At 58.3% G+C, this 20,573-nt stretch overlaps 1 protein-coding gene across 1 annotated transcript in view; it reads right to left on the reverse strand.

Moving 5' to 3' along the window:
* The window catches only part of SHANK3 (SH3 and multiple ankyrin repeat domains 3), a 51,737-nt gene that overhangs the window by 15,269 nt on the left and 15,895 nt on the right, over positions 1-20,573 (reverse strand). The window contains 10 exon segments of the mRNA XM_043882654.1: positions 3,353-3,437; positions 4,072-4,202; positions 7,720-7,743; positions 11,577-11,657; positions 12,540-12,672; positions 12,773-12,897; positions 13,318-13,400; positions 13,642-13,717; positions 18,757-18,870; positions 19,931-20,133. Coding sequence (XP_043738589.1) covers positions 3,353-3,437; positions 4,072-4,202; positions 7,720-7,743; positions 11,577-11,657; positions 12,540-12,672; positions 12,773-12,897; positions 13,318-13,400; positions 13,642-13,717; positions 18,757-18,870; positions 19,931-20,133 — 1,055 coding nt within the window.

A 20,573-nucleotide genomic window follows, 5' to 3' on the forward strand; every position in this document is an offset into this window, starting at 1 on the left:
TGGCTGTGTGACCCTACGCCAGGCCCTGAGCCCCTCAACGCCCCAGTTCTCTCATGGGCAACACAGAGTTAAAATGAACCCTACCTCCTGCCTCACTCCGATGTCATCAGGGTCTGTGCAAGAGCAGGGCTGGAGCACGCTGGGCCCCCACTGTCCTGCCGCCTCGCTAGAACCTGGCAGGACCTCCCAAGTGCCCCGCGTACAGTGTGGACACGTGTGCCGCAGGTGTGCTCAGTGAGGCTGCAGGCGTAAAACAGCCCAGTCCAAGGAGAGTGGGAGAGCGGCCCTCAGAGCTGACACACGGGGCTCTGGGAAGACTCCTTGGGAATCTACACCTGGCCTCGCTCAGGGCTCTGCCACTTCTGTGCAGACCACCTGCTCCCCACCCACCGCCCCCTCTGGCCGCCTGTGGCGCTCTAGCAGTCCTCCCACACAGTGCTATCCGCCTGTGTCCACATGAGAGCACAAGGGGCGTGGGGTGGGGCTGGGGGCTCTTGTGTACGATAAGGCTTGAATTCCAGCTCTGCCAGTTACTGTCTGATGTTTCTTAACCTCTTGACACCTCAGTTTCCTCATGGCTGGAGATCTGCCCGCTCCCACGGAAGTGTGACGTGGAGCCATTTAAAGCTTATTGCACAGGGCTGAGCACCCCCAGAAGCACCCCAGGAAGGCAGCTAAGATCGTCATCACCATCACCATCATCATTTTTAGGTCTGCCTTCCACCCCCACTGCTGGACACAGATTCTGGGCCAGGTTCGGCCTGGGTCTCCTCCCCGCCACATTTCTTGTGTGGCGTATAAACGCAGCTCAACACCCACCCACTTGTGCACGAGCTGGAGCCACGCGGGACAAGCTAGTGCTCCTGGAGGATGCAGAAGGCTTGGCACACCACGTTCTAACCCAGGGTGAAAACAAGTCACTTGCCTTGGGGTGAAAATGGGACTCTGTTCTGATGCAGAGCAGGTGGGGCCCTCTGCCCAAATAATAACGGCAGGCATTTCTCCAGCATTCTCTGTGCACCATCCTCATGATGCAGGACCTACAGCTACTATCTGCATGTGAGTACAGCCCTCTGGGTGAACCTCAGAGTGGCCTTAGGAGGTAGGTACTAGAAGGTCCTCATGTTTACGGGTCAGGACCCTGAATTTCAAGGACTGAGATGTGTGCCCAGGGTCACATAGACAGGACAAAGGGTTAGGAGCCCCAGAGTCTTGACACCTCAATCAGTGTTCAAGTGAGTGACAGGTGGCAGGCTAGGGCATGGAGGATTAAAGACAAGCTCCCTGTGGACTGAGTTCAGGAGTGTCCAGGAAAGGAAAAGCTGGCAATCTCCACTGAGAGGTTCACAGCCTGAAGGACAGGCACTTAGATCTGGACCTGCGGGGGTCAGTACTGGGACTGAGTGGGGCTGAGGGACAGGTCATCCAGCCAGAGTGAGGGTAGGTGGGTAACAGTGCGTGTCGGAGCCAAGTCAGAAGGAGACAGAGAAACATCCCCAGATGAAGCAGCAGAGGATGGACTAGGGCCGGGAGGCAACGCGGAGCCCACAGAGGATTAACGCTAGCAGATGCGAGGTGATACCCCCTCTGGCCAGAGAGGTGGACTAGAGGGTAAACAAAGGGTGAAGCTGGGGCAGGTGGTCAAGGGGAGACCCAAGCTGCGGTCTTCAGAGACTGAGGCACAAGACAGTGAGGCCTGGCCAGGTAGGGCTGTAAGGTGTATGAGGAAGCACACCACTGCTAATTTGGTGGGGCATCCAGAGAATAAGGAGGAAAACACAGAATGCCCAGGGAGGTGAGGGGGATGTGCTTCTTGGCTCCAAAATAGCTGCAGTCTCACGTGCCCTCTTCTCCAACCTTCCACCTACAGAAACGACCACAGCAGTCTCTGAAGGACCACTGCCATCAGCAACTCATCCCATTACCTCCCAGAAACCCCCAGGCGTCCTGCATGTCTGAGCCCAAACACATAATCCCCAGCCTTCCTTAACACACAAGCATGACTGGTCCTCTCTAGTAAATATGCCTGCATACCTACCATGCAACTGCTGAGCTGGGCTGTCTGCAGACATGTCACCTCCCCCAACTGAGTCCCCAGACCCTGCCCAGCATCAGCTTAGAGTATTATCAGCAGGGGCCCTGGGGTGAATAAGGGACTGGATTTGCAATCAGTTTGCAGCTGATTGGCCAGATGAGTGAACAGAAGACAGGCAAGGCAGCTGTGTGACCCGGGTCACGTCATTTTTCCTCTTTGCCTCAGTTTCCTCACCTGCAATCTAGAGGTACTGAGAGTGTTATCTCGGGAAGGCTACTGTAAGTATTAAATGAACCAGTGCATGTGAGCCCAGTGCTGCAGTAAGTACTGACGAGGCATTTGCTCTGCTGGGGACTGTGAGGTACACAGGAACAAAGGGATGGACAAGTAGACAGGTCAGTGGGTGAACAGATGGATAGAAAACTGGACATGTTTGTAGGTGGATGGATGGACAGGTGGGGAGGTGAGGGGGACCAGATGCCTAGAAGGAGGAATGGTGGGTAGGGCTTCTTAGATGACCCAGCCCAGGGTCAGGAGAGGAGATGGCCAAGGGTGATGGGAAATGAGACCCCACGGGGACAGGTGCCGAAGGCAAAGAGGCTGACACAGCCTTGAGAAAGACCCACACCCTGCAGGGGAGAGATGGAGACTGAAAACTGAGGGGGAGACGGCAACTGTCCTTGAAGTCCTAGAGAGGAAAGTTTCAAGGAGGAGGGAGCAGGAAAATCAAGTGTGTCCACTGGGAGGAATCCCCTGGTGGGAACAATTTCAGTTTTAAGTATGGACAAGGCTGGCCTGCCTCAGGCCAACAAGCAGGTGGGGAGACAGGGACAAGTAGGGGGACTTCTGGAGAAAACTGCCGTGAAGGAGAAGAGAGACGTAGAGCAGTAGCTGAAGCCCTGGAGATGGGGAGGAGGTAGGTTCAAGGGGAGAGTAGCTTTAGCATCAGAAATGTGACATGTGCTCGGGCTGCAGGGGGCACAGCCAGGCAGGATACAGGACAGCCCGGGACAGGGACGCTGGCGTCTGCGGGAGGGCCGGACGGGGGTGCCCGCTGGCGGGGAGGGACAGGAAGAAGCCTCAGGGGCATCTTTCAGCAAAGTGTCTCTTGGTTGGGTGAAGGACTAACACCCCCTCACCCCCATATATGTCCACAAACAAATGAGATTCCTGGGCTGCTGCCAGGGAGAGGCAGGACTTGGAGAGAAACGGTCAACCTCAGCTGAAGGGTGGGGAGAGACAGGGGCCTCCGGCCCAGCACCCACTCCAGCCCCCACCCAGTCCTCCAGCCCCATGCAGCCCCCAGCCCAGCCGTACCTACAGACTTGGTCCGTGGAATCCCCTTCCGCAGGGAGCCTGGCAGCTTCTCCGGGCCTGGGAGGCCCTGGCGCTCAAACAGTGACTGTGAGAGTTGGAGGGGGCAGGGGTATATGGAGGTTCTAGAGCACTGGGGTCCCTAGTTCCCCATCCAGCCCCACCCATCCTCCTCCTAAGCCTGAGATCAGACCCCCCCATGTGCTAATTCCAGCAGCCCTGGTGCCCTTGGTGGCTGACACAGAAGCCAGAGCCAGGTCCTGCCTCCGAGGAGCAGGGGCAGAGCTGTGGGACCCAGGCAGCCCTGGGCAGGGTTCTTGCAGACGGGGCCAGAGCAGGCAGGGGGCCTCGGTGAGGCTGGGGCAGGGGGGTGCGGGTGGAAACAGCCCAGAAGTGGGCGGTGGGGGACAGAGACATACCATGCTGTGACCTCAGCTTGGCTGGGGTCCTTGCTCTAGGGGGCACAGAGCATGCCTAAGGCAGGAGGCATCAAGCACCACAGCCAGAAGGGTGAGGACTCAGCACGCGTTGAACTGTGGCTGTTCTGGGGGCTCAGCTGGCCCCCAGTGTCTTTGGAAGAGGCTTTGGGGTCCTTCACTCCCACCCCTGAAGAGTGGAGTCCAAATGAGGGACCCTCACCCTCCAAATGCACAAGCAGCGGGGAGGGGACACAGCCCCTGTGCCCCACCCACGCCCCTGCCCCCGCTGCCGGGCGGGCTTACACTGATCTCAGCAGGGGTGATCCTCCGACTAGTGGGCCGCTGTTTGACGGTGGCCGCTCTCGAGTCCGCATCCGCGATGTCCGGCCTCAGTGCCGGTTCCGCGGCGGCCGCCAGGATCTCGTCCAGCTTCTCTGCACAGCCAAAGAGGTGCCACCTCAGCCGCGGGGCCCCTGAACCTGCCACAGCCCTCTGCAGCCCCAGACACAGCCTCCCCCAAAGCTGGACCTCCCGGGGCTGCTGACAGAGGCCACCTGGCCCGGCCTGGCCTGGCCCTCACTCCCCAAGGCATGCATTCCTGACCCACGACAGGAGGCCTGGGACTTGTGTCCCACCTAAGCCCCGCACACGCCAGAACCAGCCCCCACTCCAGCCTGGCCTCTCCCCTCAGGGACGCTGCAGGTGACCCCATGAATGCCACTCCAGGAAAGCCTGGCTGACCATGACGGGGAGAACCACAGCAGGGGCAGTACTGTTCAGAGCCAGAGACTTCCTGAGTTTCCCAGTTTCCTGTTGCCCTTGCGTTATTCCCGTCTGTACCCTCACTGCACTGAGAGAAGCAGCAGCTCCAGATCAGACCCTAGTGCACAGCCGGCATCCAAAAGGAATGTGCACAAACCAAAACCAGGGTGGGGGTAAGGGGTGGTTCACTGCCCCAGGCTAGAGACCTAAAGCATAGCTCTATGCAGAGGAGGAGGCCCCAGAACCTACAACTCAAAAAGCAGCTCCATCTAGGGTGGGAGGTGCTAAGAAGAGGCTATTGGGAAAGGCAATGCTGAGGGGCTTCCAGCAGCCCCTCAAAAAGCTGCCCCAGAAGCTAGGAGGGAGAAGGACCAGCCTGGGGCTGAGGCCTAAAGCAGGTGCCCTCGGGAGGCATTCTTTTCAAATCTGTCATGAAAGAAAAGCGTTGCTTGCTCGTTTTTCTTAAAGCTATTTAATGTTTTTGAAAGCGGTAGTTTTGATTAACAACATGACTTGGAAACTGTTAAACAAGTGTGTCTGAATGATGGCGGAGGGTCCACATAGGGCCAGGACGCGGGACACAGCAGAAGGGAAGGCAGCGCCACTGTCTACCCCGCTGCCACCTGGCCTGCCTGTCCGTAGCCCCGCTGAGGCACACCTATCACTCGGCCTCCAAACCTCCGAGCCCCAGCCCCCATACAGGAGCACACACCTGGTTATGACTAGTCCGCTGATGCCCCAAGGGCTCTAGCGGGAGCGCGGTGGTCAACCACACCGCCTCCCAGCACTGCTCAGCAACTGCCATAGGGGCGGAAATAAACTCCTCTGAGACGTCCAGTTCCATCCTGTATACTGACTGTCCTGACCTAGTCTCTTTGTCACTTGATTTCCTGATCTGATAAAACAGGCATAAAAAGGTACCCGCTTCAGCGTCTGCTGTGAGAATTAGCACATACGGCCGAAGTACTGCAGCTGTGCCTAGCTCAAGGCAAGCACTAAGGATATACTCTCTACAATCCTTCTTGTCTCTGTACCTCACCTCCCCAAACAGCCCGTGGGGAGAAGAGAGCAAATAGCCATCCGTGCCTGCATGCATCCAGCCTAGGCCCCAAATAACATGGAAGTTCAACAAATGCTGGAGTCACCAGCAAAACACACTTTTATCTGCAGACCAGCCCACTAGGCCTGTGCACAGCTCTCAGCATCCCCAGGGGCAGTGGGGGTCAGAGGGGCCTTCCTTTTGCTTCTGCAATGAATTGAGTGATTTCCCTTTGGAAGCTGAATCCCCATCACCACTATTTGCTAAGTCCCTTGAGGCTCAGCTGGTAAAGAATCCAGCTGCAATGTGGGAGACCTGGGTTCGTATCCCTGGGTTGGGAAGATCCCTTGGAGAAGGAAAACAGCTACCCACTCCAATATTCTGGCCTGGAGAATCCCATGGACATGGGTCGCAAAGAGTTGGACACGACTGAACGACTTTTACTTTCACTTTTCACTTGGTGACTTCCAGGGTGAGAAGAGACTACATCCCGCAACAACCACAGGCAGAAGACACAGCTACTGTCTCCACTTCACCAGGAAGAATCTGAAGCTCTGGGGATAGGAGGTGCCCCAAATCATAGATCCAATAAGAGATCAGACATCACAACCAGATTATCCAAAAACCGCAGACATAACGACATGAGCAGAGAGAAAATATTTCCATGTGACACATAGGGCACATCCCTGAGCTGGGTATTTACAGGCTGCATCTCTAGGTCCAGAAGAACTCAGTTCCAGAGACACAAAGCAAGTTAGCAAAGCAAAACCACTGCCGGCCACCAGCAAGGGGGCCCGAGGCCAGACAAGACTTATTTTCAAAAGGAAAAGAACCAAGAATTCTGCAAACTACAAGCTGGTGAGGTTGACCACAATCCCCAACAAAATGAGAAAAAAATATATTCTTAAATAAATTACTTTAGATTCTTAAAGAAAAAAGAAATGAAGACCATTAGGAAACAGGCCCGCGGCCCTGGAACTGCTCACACCCACCGCCCACAGGCACACTGGGTGTGGGGACCGGACACGGCAGGGACACAGCTGGGGATGCATCTCTCTGAACCAGGACCCGAGATGGGATGAGGGGCCCTCGGAGCTGACAATCGCCACCACGTCCCCTACAGCTGAAAGCAGCACACAGGCCACACCAGAGCACCCTGGGAGCCCCGCTAATGAGCTGAGGGCAGAACCAAAACATTCCTAAAATAGCGTATGTGTCTGCCTCAAAGGTGTGAAGAAAAATGTCCCCAGATGAGACCAGGTCATCTGTTTTCTACCTGAAAATACCCTGGGGAAAGCACTTCACCTGGGACTGGGGCAAAGACAGCAGGAAAAGTCAAGAAGGCAAGATCACTGGTCACACGGAGAACCTGGGCTGAGACAGGTGAGTGCGCCCCAAGCACAGGGAACGCCCAGCAGACCCAGGAATGGGGGAGGCGGGGGCACACACGACCAAGCCCTCGCAGGCTCCGTCTAGCACAGATGACTGCGCCACAGACGGAGGTTCACGTCCACCTAACAGGTGGAGCCGGCAGACGCGGGAACTCAGTGCCCAGGCCCAGCCAGGCTGGGTACACGGACGTGCAGGAAGGAGGCTCAAAGGATGGGGGGGGCGGGGGGGGCACCCTGATGGGAGGAACAGGGTGCTGAAGGCCACCCAGCTGTGGGGCCCAGATCCCTGCCCTGAAAGGAGGTCAGCACTCGCCTGAACCCCACAACAGATCAGGGCAGAAACAGGCACAGGAGCCCGAGAAAACCACCCAAGCTGGGGCTGAGTGCCCCGCACCCTGCCCCCACCGGCCCAGCCACTCTGTCGCCCCAGGGAGCTTCTCGGCTGGGCCCCCTGAAGCCCCTCCTCCACTCCAGGCCTGGCACAGGCCGTGGCTTCCCCTGGGGGCTCTTCTGTCTCAGACTCCCATGCCCTCACACCGCCGCCCAGCCCGCCTGAGCCCCCAAGGCCTGTGGCTACGCTCACCAGCCCAGCCCAGCCGTCTGACCCTTCCCAGGTCCTTCTACTGTGCCCCTAGCAGCTCCCCAGGGAGAAGGCCGACAGGAGGGTACAGCGCAGGCTTCCAGACCCCCTGACTTGACACACCTTCCCTCGCCAGGGGTCAGGCAAAGCTGGGCCTGGGGGCACAGCAGATGACTCACCCCCTTTCCTTCTCCGAATGGAGGCTTGGAATCAAGAAACAGAGTAAATGGGGTGAGAGGCAAACTCTGTCCCTCAGCACCTGGGCTCCACCCCCCATCGCACCCCCTTCCCCATCCCCTCCCTCCCAGCCCATATCCCCGTCAGACTGTGAGTGGCACATCTACCCAAATGCCAGGCTGGTACAGGAAATTCAAGGTGGGAACACAAGCAGGGACAATGCTATGTGCATGCACACACACACGTGCTCACAAACACATGCTTGTGTACATCCACACACACATGCAGACATGCACACGTGAATGCACGACTAAATCATACTTGGTTGAATCAAACACTGGTTCAGAAAAAAGGCAAAACCTCATAAAAACCCACTTCAGACACCAGCAATGGTGCAATGGTCGCCCATGAGCATTCCTGAAGTATGTTTCCAAAACGGGCAGGTCAGTGTGTTTGCTGGACCATGGCCAGTCAGGGAGCATACCCTGGCACGGCACCTGCCCTGACATTCTCATCCCAAAAGAAAAAGGAACCCAGAAGTCCCAGGTTTCTCATGAGAAACAGGATGAACTGGAGGTGCTCCGGCCCCTCGGGGCCCCTCTGGCCTGGGCCCCCACTGACCTCTGCTGCCCCAGGATGTCCTGGGCCGGAGCTAGGCACTAACCACGTGGTGACTGAGAGGCCCTGCCCTCCTCCTCCTCCTCCCTTCTTCTCACAGGGAGAGTCCTTGCCCTACCCCTTCCTCTTAACCCAACTTCCACCAGCCTCCTCAGCCCCCTCTGCTGGGACAGCACCCCCAGGACACACCTCCCTTCCTCTTCCTCCTGAGGACCCTCTGAACAGCAAGGCACCACCTGGCCTGGGCCCCATCCTTGCCACCTGCTTCTTCTGCGGCCTCATATTTTCATTTCTTTCCATGTGTTCAGTCATCTTCTCAATAGTTTGCAGGACACCTAAGGGCCCTATCCGCCCTTGATGTTGTGACATAAAAGTAATGTGTTTATGCTGGCAAGGAACCCATGGGCCTTATTTCTACCTTTTAAAAGCACAGTGAATCATGGGATGATTGCTTAGGTACCTGAGAAGACCCTGATGCCAGCCTGGCTTCCTCAAACCATATCTGTCTAGAGAAGGTCAGCAAGTGGGCTGGCTCCCCAGAACACCTGTCTTCTGGGGCAGGACTGGTCTTCCTGTGCTCCTGTCCACCCAGGCCCTTCTCGGAATAGAACCACAGGAAGGGCCTGGGTCCAGTTCAGTTAAAACTGCGACCCCTCACTCAGCAGTGTGCATGGAGGCTCTGTGCGAAGCTGTCCCTTCCCCTTCCCCAGACTCTGTTCAGGAAAAGCTGGTGGAAGGATGCTGACCTCAGGCCACAAGAGTGAGCCCCTTCCCTCTGGAAGACGGGTCTACGGAGCCACCCTGTCAGAAGGCAGCAGAGGAAACACCCAGACCAGAAAGGAAGGAGGCTCTTCTTCCATGCACTGGTCTCTGCAGACAGCAGCAGCCCAGAAAGCAAAAGACAGTTCTTCTGTTTCAGCAGGGCAGAGTCCCTGAGTCCCTGGATGATAGACCTCAGGCTGTCTAAGCACCTCTTTGTGCAAAGCGGGGAGGGTCCCTTCTGAACATGCAGCTGACCAGGGCCTCTGGCAGGAGACTTCTGGGAACCACCCACCAAAGCCTAGTGTGGGGTCTAGCCAGATCCACTGCTGACTGGCATTGGTTTATTGATCGGTTTGGAGCCTCAAACAGTGTGATGGATCAGCTCCCCATGACTAGTCTCAGACCCTGTGACCCTGGGGCCCAGAGTCTGCCCACTTCTCTCCCTTACTCTTGAGTGAGTTTACTGGACACAGAATTCCAGGTGGAAAAGCATTTTGACTCAAGACTTTGAAGTTACTGTTCCACTGTCTTCCAGAATCTGCTGTTGCTGACGATGACTCTGCTGTCAGCCTGACCCCTGTTCCTTTCTAAGTCATCATTCTCTGGCAGTTAAGATTTTCCCTTTCATCTATGGTGCTGTGAACTTTTACTACCAGAACTTGTCACTTCACTGCTTCAGACTTAGACTCCTGCAAACTGGAGTCTCATATCCTTGTTCGATTTTAGAAAATTCTTAGTCATTTACTCTTCAAATATTGCCTCTTCCTCAATGTTTTTACCCTTTCCCCCTGGGACTTCATTTAGGCTGTCTGGTTTGTCCTCCATATCTCTTTTCTGCTTTTTGATAATTTTCATCTCCTTATTTTTCTGTGCTGAATTTTGGGTAATCTCAGATTTATCATTTAATTCAGTTTAAATTTAATTTAGTTTCTTCCTTCGGGTAGGTCAGTATACTTGTTCCCCAAGCATGGATTTTTAAAATCTCAGTGGCTAAACTTTGTTTCAGTAGAAGTTCTTTAGGAATCCTCTTAAAATCTGCTTATTTTTCTCACTGTCCTATTCTTGCCTTATGAGTTCCGTTGAATTTGGTGTTTAAACAACTTGAATTGTCTCTTTCACATTATTCTATGATTCCTAGTTTTTCTGATGCTAATTCCAGTTTGGGGCTTGGTTTTAGCTTTTCCACATCTCTTGGGTTTTGCAGGGGCATCCCTTGCCCTCGGGATCTGTATCTGTCCCAAGACCTCATGGATTATGGAAGCATCAGCTTCCTCTCACACTCTTAGCTCTGATTTCTCTCTTCATTTTTGAGAACTGGGAAAATTCCTCTCCCCTTCATTTTGAGTTGGCTATGTATTTTTAAAGTTTTGCTTTATTCAGAATATTTAGGGAGAAGGTCCTGACCACATCAGCTCAATCTATCTTGGTGGCCGTCCTCCACACTGAACTAAACTGCAGTCAAGAGTACCTGCTTGGCAGAGGGTGGCTCAGCAAAGGACTAGGGTCAGGGATCAGTCCATGAGGAAAGTTAGAAATAATTTTCGGGGACAGGTAAGGGCTCTTTCTATGGCTGGGGCAGAACCAAGCCTGAAACCAGGGCTGGGGCTCAGTTTAGAACCATGATCAAGCCCCTTCCTGTGCCCAGCACTGGGTCTCAGCTCATGTTAGGACCAGAGTGAGGGTCCTGCTATGGCTGGAACCAGACTAGGATTGAGTCCAGATTATAGAAGGATAGAGCATGTTAGCAGTCATGTATATTGGACCATGCGATGATGAAGATATTCATGGCCATATAAGTCAGGGCATGACCATTATTAACTGTCCATATGTCAGGACATGGTCATGTATTATCTGAACATGCCAATGATGAGGCTACTGATGGTCATCCTGGGACTGTGGCCCCCACACGCCCATCAAAGCCCCAACACACTCTTCTTTGCCTCCGGCCACTCATGAGGGCCTGTTCCATCATTGTAACAGCAATGTTCACGCGGCCCTGTGAGGTCAGCAGCTCACTGTAATTACCCTGCTTAGCAAATGCATAAGTAGGTGCTAAGAGGGTTAGGGAGGCACAGACAGACCACACATTTAGCTCCTGGAGCAAAGCTCAGGGCCCCCTTCTCACTTGGATGAAATGAAGGAGCAAAGTCACACTGGAGGCGTGGGAGACCAGGGGCGGCACATGCACATGCAGGCAAACACAGTGGCGGCCAGGCCCTGCCCCCCTGCCCCCAGACCTGGGCACCCCACTGTCCGTCTCCAGGCCTGTCACCCTGCCCCTCGGCCCCCAGTCCAGCCACACACCACCTCCCTCTTCAGCCCAATTCCCCAAGCACTCCAGCACCCACACATTTACCTCTGACCTATTCATACATCCGTCTGTCCATCCGTCCTCCCCTCTGTCTCTGCCTGAGTTTGGCCAGCTCCCCCCCGGCCCCCCACCCTGGGCTATCTGCCTTCCACCTGCCCCGCCGCTCACCAAGCTCCTCAAGCTCTGCTGTCATGGACTTGGAGCGCAGGGTCAGCGTTGTGCTGGGGGCTCTCTTAGGGGGCGGCGGGGCTGCAAAGAAGAGGGAGGCCTTGGACCTCCTGTCTAGCAGCAGGCAGCGTGGCGTGGCCAGGTGCAGGTGCCACCTGCGCTCCACCGCCTGGATCTCCTCGTACTCCCGGGAGGACGAGTCACACTGAGCCAGGATCTTGTTGAGGCTGCGGCTGGATGCAAACTTCTTCATGGTGCTGGGAGCTCGGCAGGGCTGAAGGTCAGGCTGGGCCAGGGCCACTGGGGCCTCAGGAGGCAGTCAGGGCCCCAGGGAGCTCACAGGCCCGCCAGCCCCGGCCCGGGACCCAGGCTGCAGTTTCAAGGGCTGAGCAGGGGACCCCAGAGCCATGGGGTGGGGGTTGGGAGGGGTCTCCCGCGAGCCGGGCTTCTGCCGCTCCAGGGCTCCCCCAGGCCCCGGAGGCCACTGCCCCTCAGGGGGCCGGGGTGTGGGCAGCCAGGCCAGGGCCTGGGCAGGGGCGGCGGGCGGCACAGCCCGGGCGGCGCCGGCGCGGGGAGAAGACGCTTTTCCTGTTCCCGCAGGTGCCGCCTCCCCCTTCCCTCCGACAATAAGCGGCGGCGGCAGCGTCAACCTCACAGTTGCCATGGCAACCCCGGCCTCCAGGCAGCTGCTGGCAGCGTTAGGAAGGAGGGCTCTTCCATGCCACGGGCTGGGGGGCACCGGGAAGGACGGGGCAGGGATCTCAGGAGGGCAACCTGGGGTCAGGGGTCAGAAGCTGGGACAGGGCTGGCCGTCTGACATCAGGGATGTGCGCCCAGGCCACGCACGTGGGTGTTCGCCTAGGTTCAGGCCCCTGAGGTCAGCAGCCTTGGCTGAGGAGAGGAGCGTAGGCCTGGGATCAAAGGTCTAAGGTCAGGGGACAGAAGCGGAACCCCAGCACTCACCTCTGCGTCGAGCCCCGTCCTCTTCCGGCTTCCTTGTCACTGACACCACCTTCATGACGAGGCGGTTCCCGCCCTGGCGGATCAGAGCCACCACCTGCTTGTGTCCGACTTTCACCACGTTCACGCCATTCACCTGGAACGGTCAGGGCCAGGGCAGGGAGGGGGAGTCCAGTGGGGCCTCTTGGGCTTGGAGGCCAGTACCCACGGGGCGCTCGGGGAAGGCCCAGCCTCACCTCGATGAGGAAGTCTCCCGTGCGCAGCCCTGCCCTCCAGGCCACGCCCTCCACATCCACCGACTCGAGGTATTGGAGCGCAGGGAAGGCCGGCGTGGGCGTGAACTCCTCGATGGGAGTCTCTGCTGTGGGACGGGGCGGGGGCGGTCAACGCTGGCGCCGCCAGGGCGGTCCAAGGGGAGGCGGCGGCAACACAGCAACCTCCCATGGACGGCCTGGGCCGGAGGGCCGCAGACAGGGCTGCCCAGGGCAAGAAGAGCCGGCCCAGCAATCCCGGACGCACCTCTCTGAGAGGCCCACCCCACACCCCACCAGAAAGGCCCCTACTCCATTAGACACACTCAACAGAGGCCCCGAAAATCAGGAAGGGAACAGAACTGCTGCCTCCTACCAACATCCCAAACCCAGAATAGAGAGTCACGGCAGGGAGACAGGAAGGGAGCGGGCAGTGGAAGGGGGGCAGGGGCCAGGCAGGAGGCAAGCAGAGGGGCAGAGGCCCCGCTCCAAGGACACCCTCGCCAGTGGGACACCCCCCTCGTCATTACCTTTGGCCCCCCGGAGCACAAAACCAAAGCCTTCGTGGTCCCGTTTCTGCAGGACAGCCACCTTGTCGTCAATGACATAGTCGCTGATGAAGGAAAGTGGAGAGGTGAGAAGAACCCTGCCGAAAGCACTCGGATCAGGCTGACCCCACACGTGCCCCAGACAGGGTCCGTGGGCAGCGCCTGCTCTGGGAGTCGTCCCTGCACTGACGGGGGAGGCAGCAGACGCGTGGGTTGGGCACCACCCCTCCCCGTTGACTGCTCCCCACCGGGGCCTCCCCCCCCATCTGACTCCATCGCCCGCCTGCCCACCCGCCCCTTCTGTACCTGTGTGCAGAGAGGCTGTCGTAGGAGCCCACCGTGTAGTGGCGGAAAAGTCGCTTTGTCCGGTCCTCCCGGGTTTCTGAGGGGAGGTTGAGGAATTGACGGAGGGTCTCATCCTCCAACTGGCCTGAACCCCCCCTCACCTGTGCGGGCCACCAGCCTCTGCCCACACACATGCCCCTGGCCTGGCTGTGCCCACATGGAAATAGGGGTCCAAATCCTGGGGTACCGGGCCCAGCGGTCCTAAGGTAAGAAGGCTGAGGGGACCATGCAGGAAAGGGTCCAGGGTCCAGAAGGGGCAGGGGCTGTGGCTCACCCTTCTCCTGGCTGCACAGAGCAGGCCAGACAAGGCCAGGGCAACTACAGAGAGAGCCAGCAAGCCCCGAAGCTCAGGGCAGAGAAGGTGAGCACGCGCACGTGTGTGGCCTGGAGCCGTGTCCAAGCGCTGCGTTCAAACTGGCCTGTGTCTGTGTGACCCGCAGTCACGTGCAGGTGTGACTCAGACGCGTGACTGTGCGTGTGCAGTCTGTGTGTGCAGGTGTCACACTGCCTGCTCTTACGCTCTGGCATGCAGGCAGCCTTGTGTCTTAGTGTGTCCCTCACCACAGGGGTGCTCGCTCTCACGGGGCTTTTGCTCCAGATCATTTCTCTGAGTGGGCAGGGAGGGGTCCAGGTTTGGGGGGCAGGTCCCCCTGCCTGCTCTCACTGCCTCCCACAGAGCTTTACCCCATCATGCTCTCCCTGCAGAGCTGGCCAGCTACCTGCTACCCCACCTCGGCCTTGCTGACGTCCTGCAAGCCAGCAGGTCCCAGTCCACACCTCTAGTCACAACCTCTCTGCTCCAGACTGACTTCTCCCACGGCCTGTGCACTGGACTCTCCAGCACCCTTGCACCCACTCCTTCCTCCAGCTTCCCAGGACCTCTGCTCCAGCTCTCCAGCTCCACCACCACCTCAGATTTCATCCCTCAGCTCCTCCTTCCCTCTCTACCAGCTTAGCATTTCTCAAGAGTAACTTATTCATTAAAGAACTATGTACTGAGCTCCTACTATGTGCCAGGCTCTGCGAATACAGCAGAGAACAGAAAGAAGCCTCTACCCTGCGCAGTTTACAGTCTAAACTGTACAGCTGAAGAGATAGAGGAGGCACACACAGAACATGTCGAACGCTGGTGAGCAGTGAGAAAAAGCAAGCAGATGGGGACACGGCAGCTCTAGGTGGTCACGTGAAGGCCTCACCGTGAAGGGAGAGTTGAACAAAGCAAAGAGGGCATAAGGGAGTATCTCCTTACGTGGGCAAAGGGCCTCCTAGGGGTGGGGGTGTTCGGGGCAGAGTCACATGGCAGGTGCCAGCTCGGGGCTTTCAGGGAACAGTGAGCAGCCTGGGCGGCTGGGGCAGAGGAGTAAGAGACAGTAGTGGGGAAGGAGAGCCGAGAGGGAACCTGTGGTTCTGACAGCCAGTCTCCTCCACTGACTGTGAGCTCCCTGCAGGCAAGAACTATGCCACGTTTCTCTCTGTGGTCCTAGCACCAAGCGTGGCACCTGGTGCATGACAGGTGTTCTGAGTGCTAACTGGGAGGGCAAAGCGGTAGACAACTGACTGGCTGGCTGGTGGACGGCTGGACGGAACAAGGGACAGACAGAAGGATGGGTCAAACGGTAAATGCATATATAAGTGGATGGAGGGAGAGAGAGCGGGGTGGGGGCTTGCTGGGGGGTTGCTGGATGAGTAGGTGGACGACAGGATGGGTGGGTGAGTCAAAGGACAGAAGGAGCAGTGGCTGGAGAGGAAGAAGCGCTCCCATTACCGTCAGAAGACAGACATCGGGAAAAGCACTGATCTGGATTTCAGAACCCACAGACGTCGGGAAAAGCACTGATCTGGATTTCAGAACCCACAGATGTCGGGAAAAGCACTGATCTGGATTTCAGAACCCACAGATGTTGGGGAAAGCACAGATCTGGATTTCAGCACCCTTCCGCTAACTTGTGTGATTCTCTGCACATTGACAGTCCCTTTTGGCCCTCTCCTCATAGAGCAGGAAGATTCCCCTTGGAAGCCCCCTCCGGTCTGACGGCCTGTGGTTTTATCTCACTGGCTCCCTCCCAAGTGCTCTAGTCTCTCTCCCCTCTGCAGCACGCCTGCTCCCACCACCCTGCTGTCCCCAGGCCTCGCCCGGCTCTGGTAGGGCCCAGACCACTCTCCCCTCCACCACACCGTTCTCCACACTGACCCAACTCTAGAAATGCTCACAGTGCCTGCCTGCAGAAGAACCGCCCCCACCCCCCAAAAAATAGAACCTCTGCAGATCACTGGCCTCCTATTTTTATATTTATTGACCAAACACAGTATATTTATTACATAACGCAAACTCATTTTCCAGTTTTATTAATCAGACATGTAAAAGCCAGCTAAAATGAAAACGCAGAGCATGGTCTCCCAAGTACTGGAAGGAAAGGGGGGAGGAGGGAGGAACCAGCGATGTCCCACACCAGCCTCCAGAACACCCAGGGCCGCCCCACCCTACCCACCAGCTCACCCTCCCTGCCTGCACCTGCTCCCTTCACCCAGATGGGCACCGTGGGAGCCATGCTCTGCTGACCATGGGTGTCGCCTGGCCCACATGTGTTGGCAGTGTCCTCTCCTTGGCCTCTAAGTCCCTGCTCCAGTCTCAGAAACAGATCTTTCTTTGGATCTGGGCCTGTTGGAAGCAGGTTTGTGTTCCTGGGCCGCCCTCTCACCTCTGGCAGAACTCAGCCCTTGGGTCCCAGACCAGAGACTCGGTCCAGAGCAGCTGGGCCAGGCCTGCAGATGAGGACAGAGGTGATTCCCACCCACCAGCAGGCAGCCTGGCAGGCCTGTCTCCCTGCCAACCTATGAAACGCTCCCACCTACCCAGTACCTTCTGACATGTTCAGATTGCAAAGCCCAGAGCCCCAGCCCTCCTCCAGGGGCCCCACAATTGCCCAGAGGCCTAGAGCCCCCTCAGCAGGTTATTCTGTGTCCTCTCCCTTCTCCATGAGCCTGGCCCAGCCCTGCCCTCCCCGGCTCCACTTCCTTGCTTTGTCCTGCCTGGACCATCACCTAACCCTAAATGAACGGCACAATCAGGACAGCAACCCCCTGCCCCAGACTCCTCCTCCTGTGACACCGCCACGAACTAATGCTCCTGGTCCCAGGACCCCTGACTCCAGCCCCACCCCTGCCCCGTCCAGGTTTACTCACACCAGAGCCTGTCAAGTGTGGCGGTTACAGCACAGACCCGGCAGCCCGCTGCCTACCCTGCAAACAAGACTCTGCTCCTCGGACTGTGGAACCCATCCTCTTAGAGACAGACTAACAACAACTGTCCCCACCTCCCAGGCCTGCTGGGACGAATCAGTGATTTCTTAAATGTAAAAGAGCGAAAAACCAAGCCAGGCATCCTGACACTGCTCGGAGCACACTGGGTGCCAGCACGTGCGGATGCAGCCGGCCATGCCACACTCTGGCCAACAGGCTCTGCCTCACCCGCCAGCTGACCCCCTGGTGGGCCCCAGCCACCCTTCAAGGCTCAGTTCAAACAACCCTCTGCTTGGAAGCCCTCTCTGACTCCTTCAGCCAAATCAGGGAGCCTCCCTGGGCTCACGCCATCATAGCCACACGACATGCCTGCTGGAGCGGGGCGCACACCTGCTCCTCACTCGGCGCAGAGCCAGCCCGTGATCCCAGCTCCCAACACAGCATCCAGCACATGCCGAGCACCTAAGAAACGCTAGCTGTTCTCAAATTCTGAGTCCAGTCCAGACCTCTCTCCCTTCCTCCCCAGCTTTAGACTCAACTCCAGCTGCTCCTGGACCCACACAGCTCTCAAACCAGAACCTTCATTCCCCACCCTATGGGGGAGCAGAGGGCTCCTCCCTAGGCAGGTCTGGAGGCTTCCTCCCCCCTCTCCTATCCAGTTGGCACCAGCACCCAAACTGCTGAAATCATTTTCCACCTCAACACACCACCCCACCTGCCCACCTGGGCAGACTAGAAGGGGTCATGTCCCTTCCAGGCTCCTAGCCACAAGGAGAGCCAGCAGGGCAAGGTGGTGAGCAGCCAAGGATGACAGTAAAGGATCCCGCCCAGGAGTGGATCAGCGGCCACGTTCCACCCAGGGCAGAGGCCCAGGCCACAAGGGGTGGGCTGCCCTGGGGAAATTCTCAAGTCAGGATAAGGAAGCATGGCAACACTGGGTCTGAGCCCCTCGTGTGCAGAAAGATAGATGTGTGCACCCTGGGTCCAGCCACACCATTAGTGACCACCACGAGCCACCACTCAGGAGGGGACTCCCTTGTCCCACTAGCTCTTGGGGCCAGAAATACCTATGGGTTGAGCAGCCTCCAGGGCTTGCAGTCAGCTCTGGCTGAGGTTTGAAAGGACCAGTCTCTCCTCTCTACTGGCAGGACCACCTCAGATCCCAGCACCCAGAGGGCTCCTTCCTGGAGGTACAGGTGACCAGCCGGGTCACATGGAGGCTGCTGACCAGCCCCAGGAGCCAAGGCCCTTGCCCCCACATCCTCCCTGCCGGCTAAGGATGCAGTCATCCCCCACCTGCTGCCTTTAGACCATCCTGGCCCCAGGGCACCCATGACAGCCCCTCTGGGCCCAGCTGGCCTCGTTTCCTCTTGGCTGGCCCAGGCCTCCCTGCACTGCCCACTTGGACAATCTGTCCACTTTGGAATGACGCCTCTTTTCTCACACTGACCTCTTTACTTGCTTGCCAGCCACACAGCAGTCACACACTCCAAGTATCCAGCGTTGATGGAAGAACCTTGTCTAGGGAGGATTGTGGTCATGAGAGCCACATGGGGGATCCCAGACTGGTGCACATTCACACGAGTGCATTCTGTGGGCATGTCACAAGTGTCTCCACAGCTGTCCAGGGTCCAGATGTACACATGTGTGTTGGTAAGTGTGGGGTATGTGGCATGTCTGTCATGTACATGAGTTTGCATCTACTTCTGTGTGTTTGAATTTGTTCTAGTCTTTTCTCTGTGAATATAAAGTGGATGTGCCTCCAAGCAAGAGCAATGGGAAGCTGGAAGAAGAGGTACCCTCAGGAGCCATCCAGGGGAAGCAGGGGTCACTCACCATGCCGGGTGTCATACTGTCTCATCTGCACCTCCTCCACGCAGTCAGCCGGGAACCAGCCCGTGCGGCCTTTCACGGTCCCCTCCCAAAAACCGCCCTCCCCAATGCTGAGCACTGGGGGGACAGAAGCCAGACAGGCTGTCAGGGCAGAGGGGCGCAGCCAGAGCCCACCTGGCCGCCCTCCACCCCCGACCACCATCTCCACTATCACCACCCAACCTTCACCTCTCTCTCTTTCTCTTCCCTTCCCTCCCTTCATCTGCCTGGCTTTTTCCCTGGGAAAATTTTGGGATCCACACGGAAGAGAGAAAAGAACAGATGGGCACAGCACAGGATGGGCATGTGAGGGACAAAGAGATGCACAGATGGACACACTCGAGGGGGGACAGGAGGCAGAGGCAGGGGCCACAGTCCTGCTTCTGCCCGCTCTCCTCCCTGCTCTTGAACCAACTCTCATCCTTGCTCTGGTACCCATCCCAGGGGTCACTGCCAAGAGCTGAGGGTCACTGTGCTGTGGCCAGGAGATTGGGCCCCATGATGGACCATGGAGAGCTGACCAACACAACTGCTTCTTCCTCAGGCTCCCTGGACAGAGGGCACTCATGAGGGGAGGACCCCAGTGATAACGGAGACCCCGTAATGGGAGGAGCTTGTCACAGCACAGGATCCCCTCATTACAGGCACCCACATGACTGTCAGAGATACCCCTTAGAATGGCAGAGAATTCCACACATCACAAGCGTTTCCAATGAAGAAAGTCCCAGAAGTGACACAGGAACCCCATAATTCAAGGAAGCTCTGTAACAGGATAGGGTCCTACGAACATGAGAACCCCAACACCACCAGCCCCCAGAACGACACAGAAACACCCCCATGAGAAGAGGCGCCCCTGTGGTGACATTTCGGGGAGCCCAAGATGACAGAGGATGGAGAGAAACCCACATGACAGAAGCCCCGGAAAGACAAACAGCCCTCCCTTCACAGTGACACAAGGGATCCCCAGTGGCACAGATATCCCATAATGACCGCGGCGGCTCAGAGTTCCCAGGGACACCCCTGATGACAGACCCTCCACGGTCGCCGAGAAGCGGGGCGGGCGCCCAGAGTGGCGCCCGCGAACCCCAGGAGGCCCGGCGCCGCGCCCCCCGCGACCCCGCCCCCCGCGCCCCCTCACCCTTCACGGCCTCGCCGCGGTGCAGCGGGATCTCGCCCTCGCCCTGCGGGCTGTGCGCCTTCACGGCGATGAACTTGCGGCCGGGGACTGCGCTGTAAAGTTTCCGCTTCGGGCCCCGGGGCGGCGGCGCGGGGGGCGCGGGGGGCGCCGGGCCGGGGCCGGGCGCGGGGCCGGGGCCGCCCGGGCCGCCGGGCCCGCTCGGGCTGTAGACGAACACGTAGGTGACGGACGCGATGCCGGGGGGCAGCGGGCACGCGAAGCCGGCGCCCGGGGCCTCCATGGCGCGCGGCCCGGCCCCGCCGCCGGCCTCACCGCAGCCGCCGCCGCAGCGCCCGCCGCCCGCCGCCCGCCGCCGCCCGCCCGCCCGCCGGGGGCCCGGCCCGGGGCCGCTCCATGGGCCGCGCCGCCGCGCCCGGCCCGCTCCCGCCAGCGCACGAGCCGCGCCCGCTCAGGGCTCCGGGGCCGCGGGGCTGTGCTCCCGGGCGCGCCGGGCTCGCTCCATGCCGCGGCCGCTCCGCGCGCCCCGCCTCCTCCGCGGCCCGGCTCCTCCCTCTGCGGGCGGCGGGCGGGCTCCCTCCTCTCCCCCTGCGGCCCGGTCGCCGCGGCCCGGACGCGGGAGAGGCCACCGGGCCGAGGAGGACTA

The sequence above is a fragment of the Cervus elaphus genome, chromosome 22 (genome assembly GCF_910594005.1).
Source record: "Cervus elaphus chromosome 22, mCerEla1.1, whole genome shotgun sequence".
Lineage (NCBI taxonomy): Eukaryota > Metazoa > Chordata > Mammalia > Artiodactyla > Cervidae > Cervus > Cervus elaphus.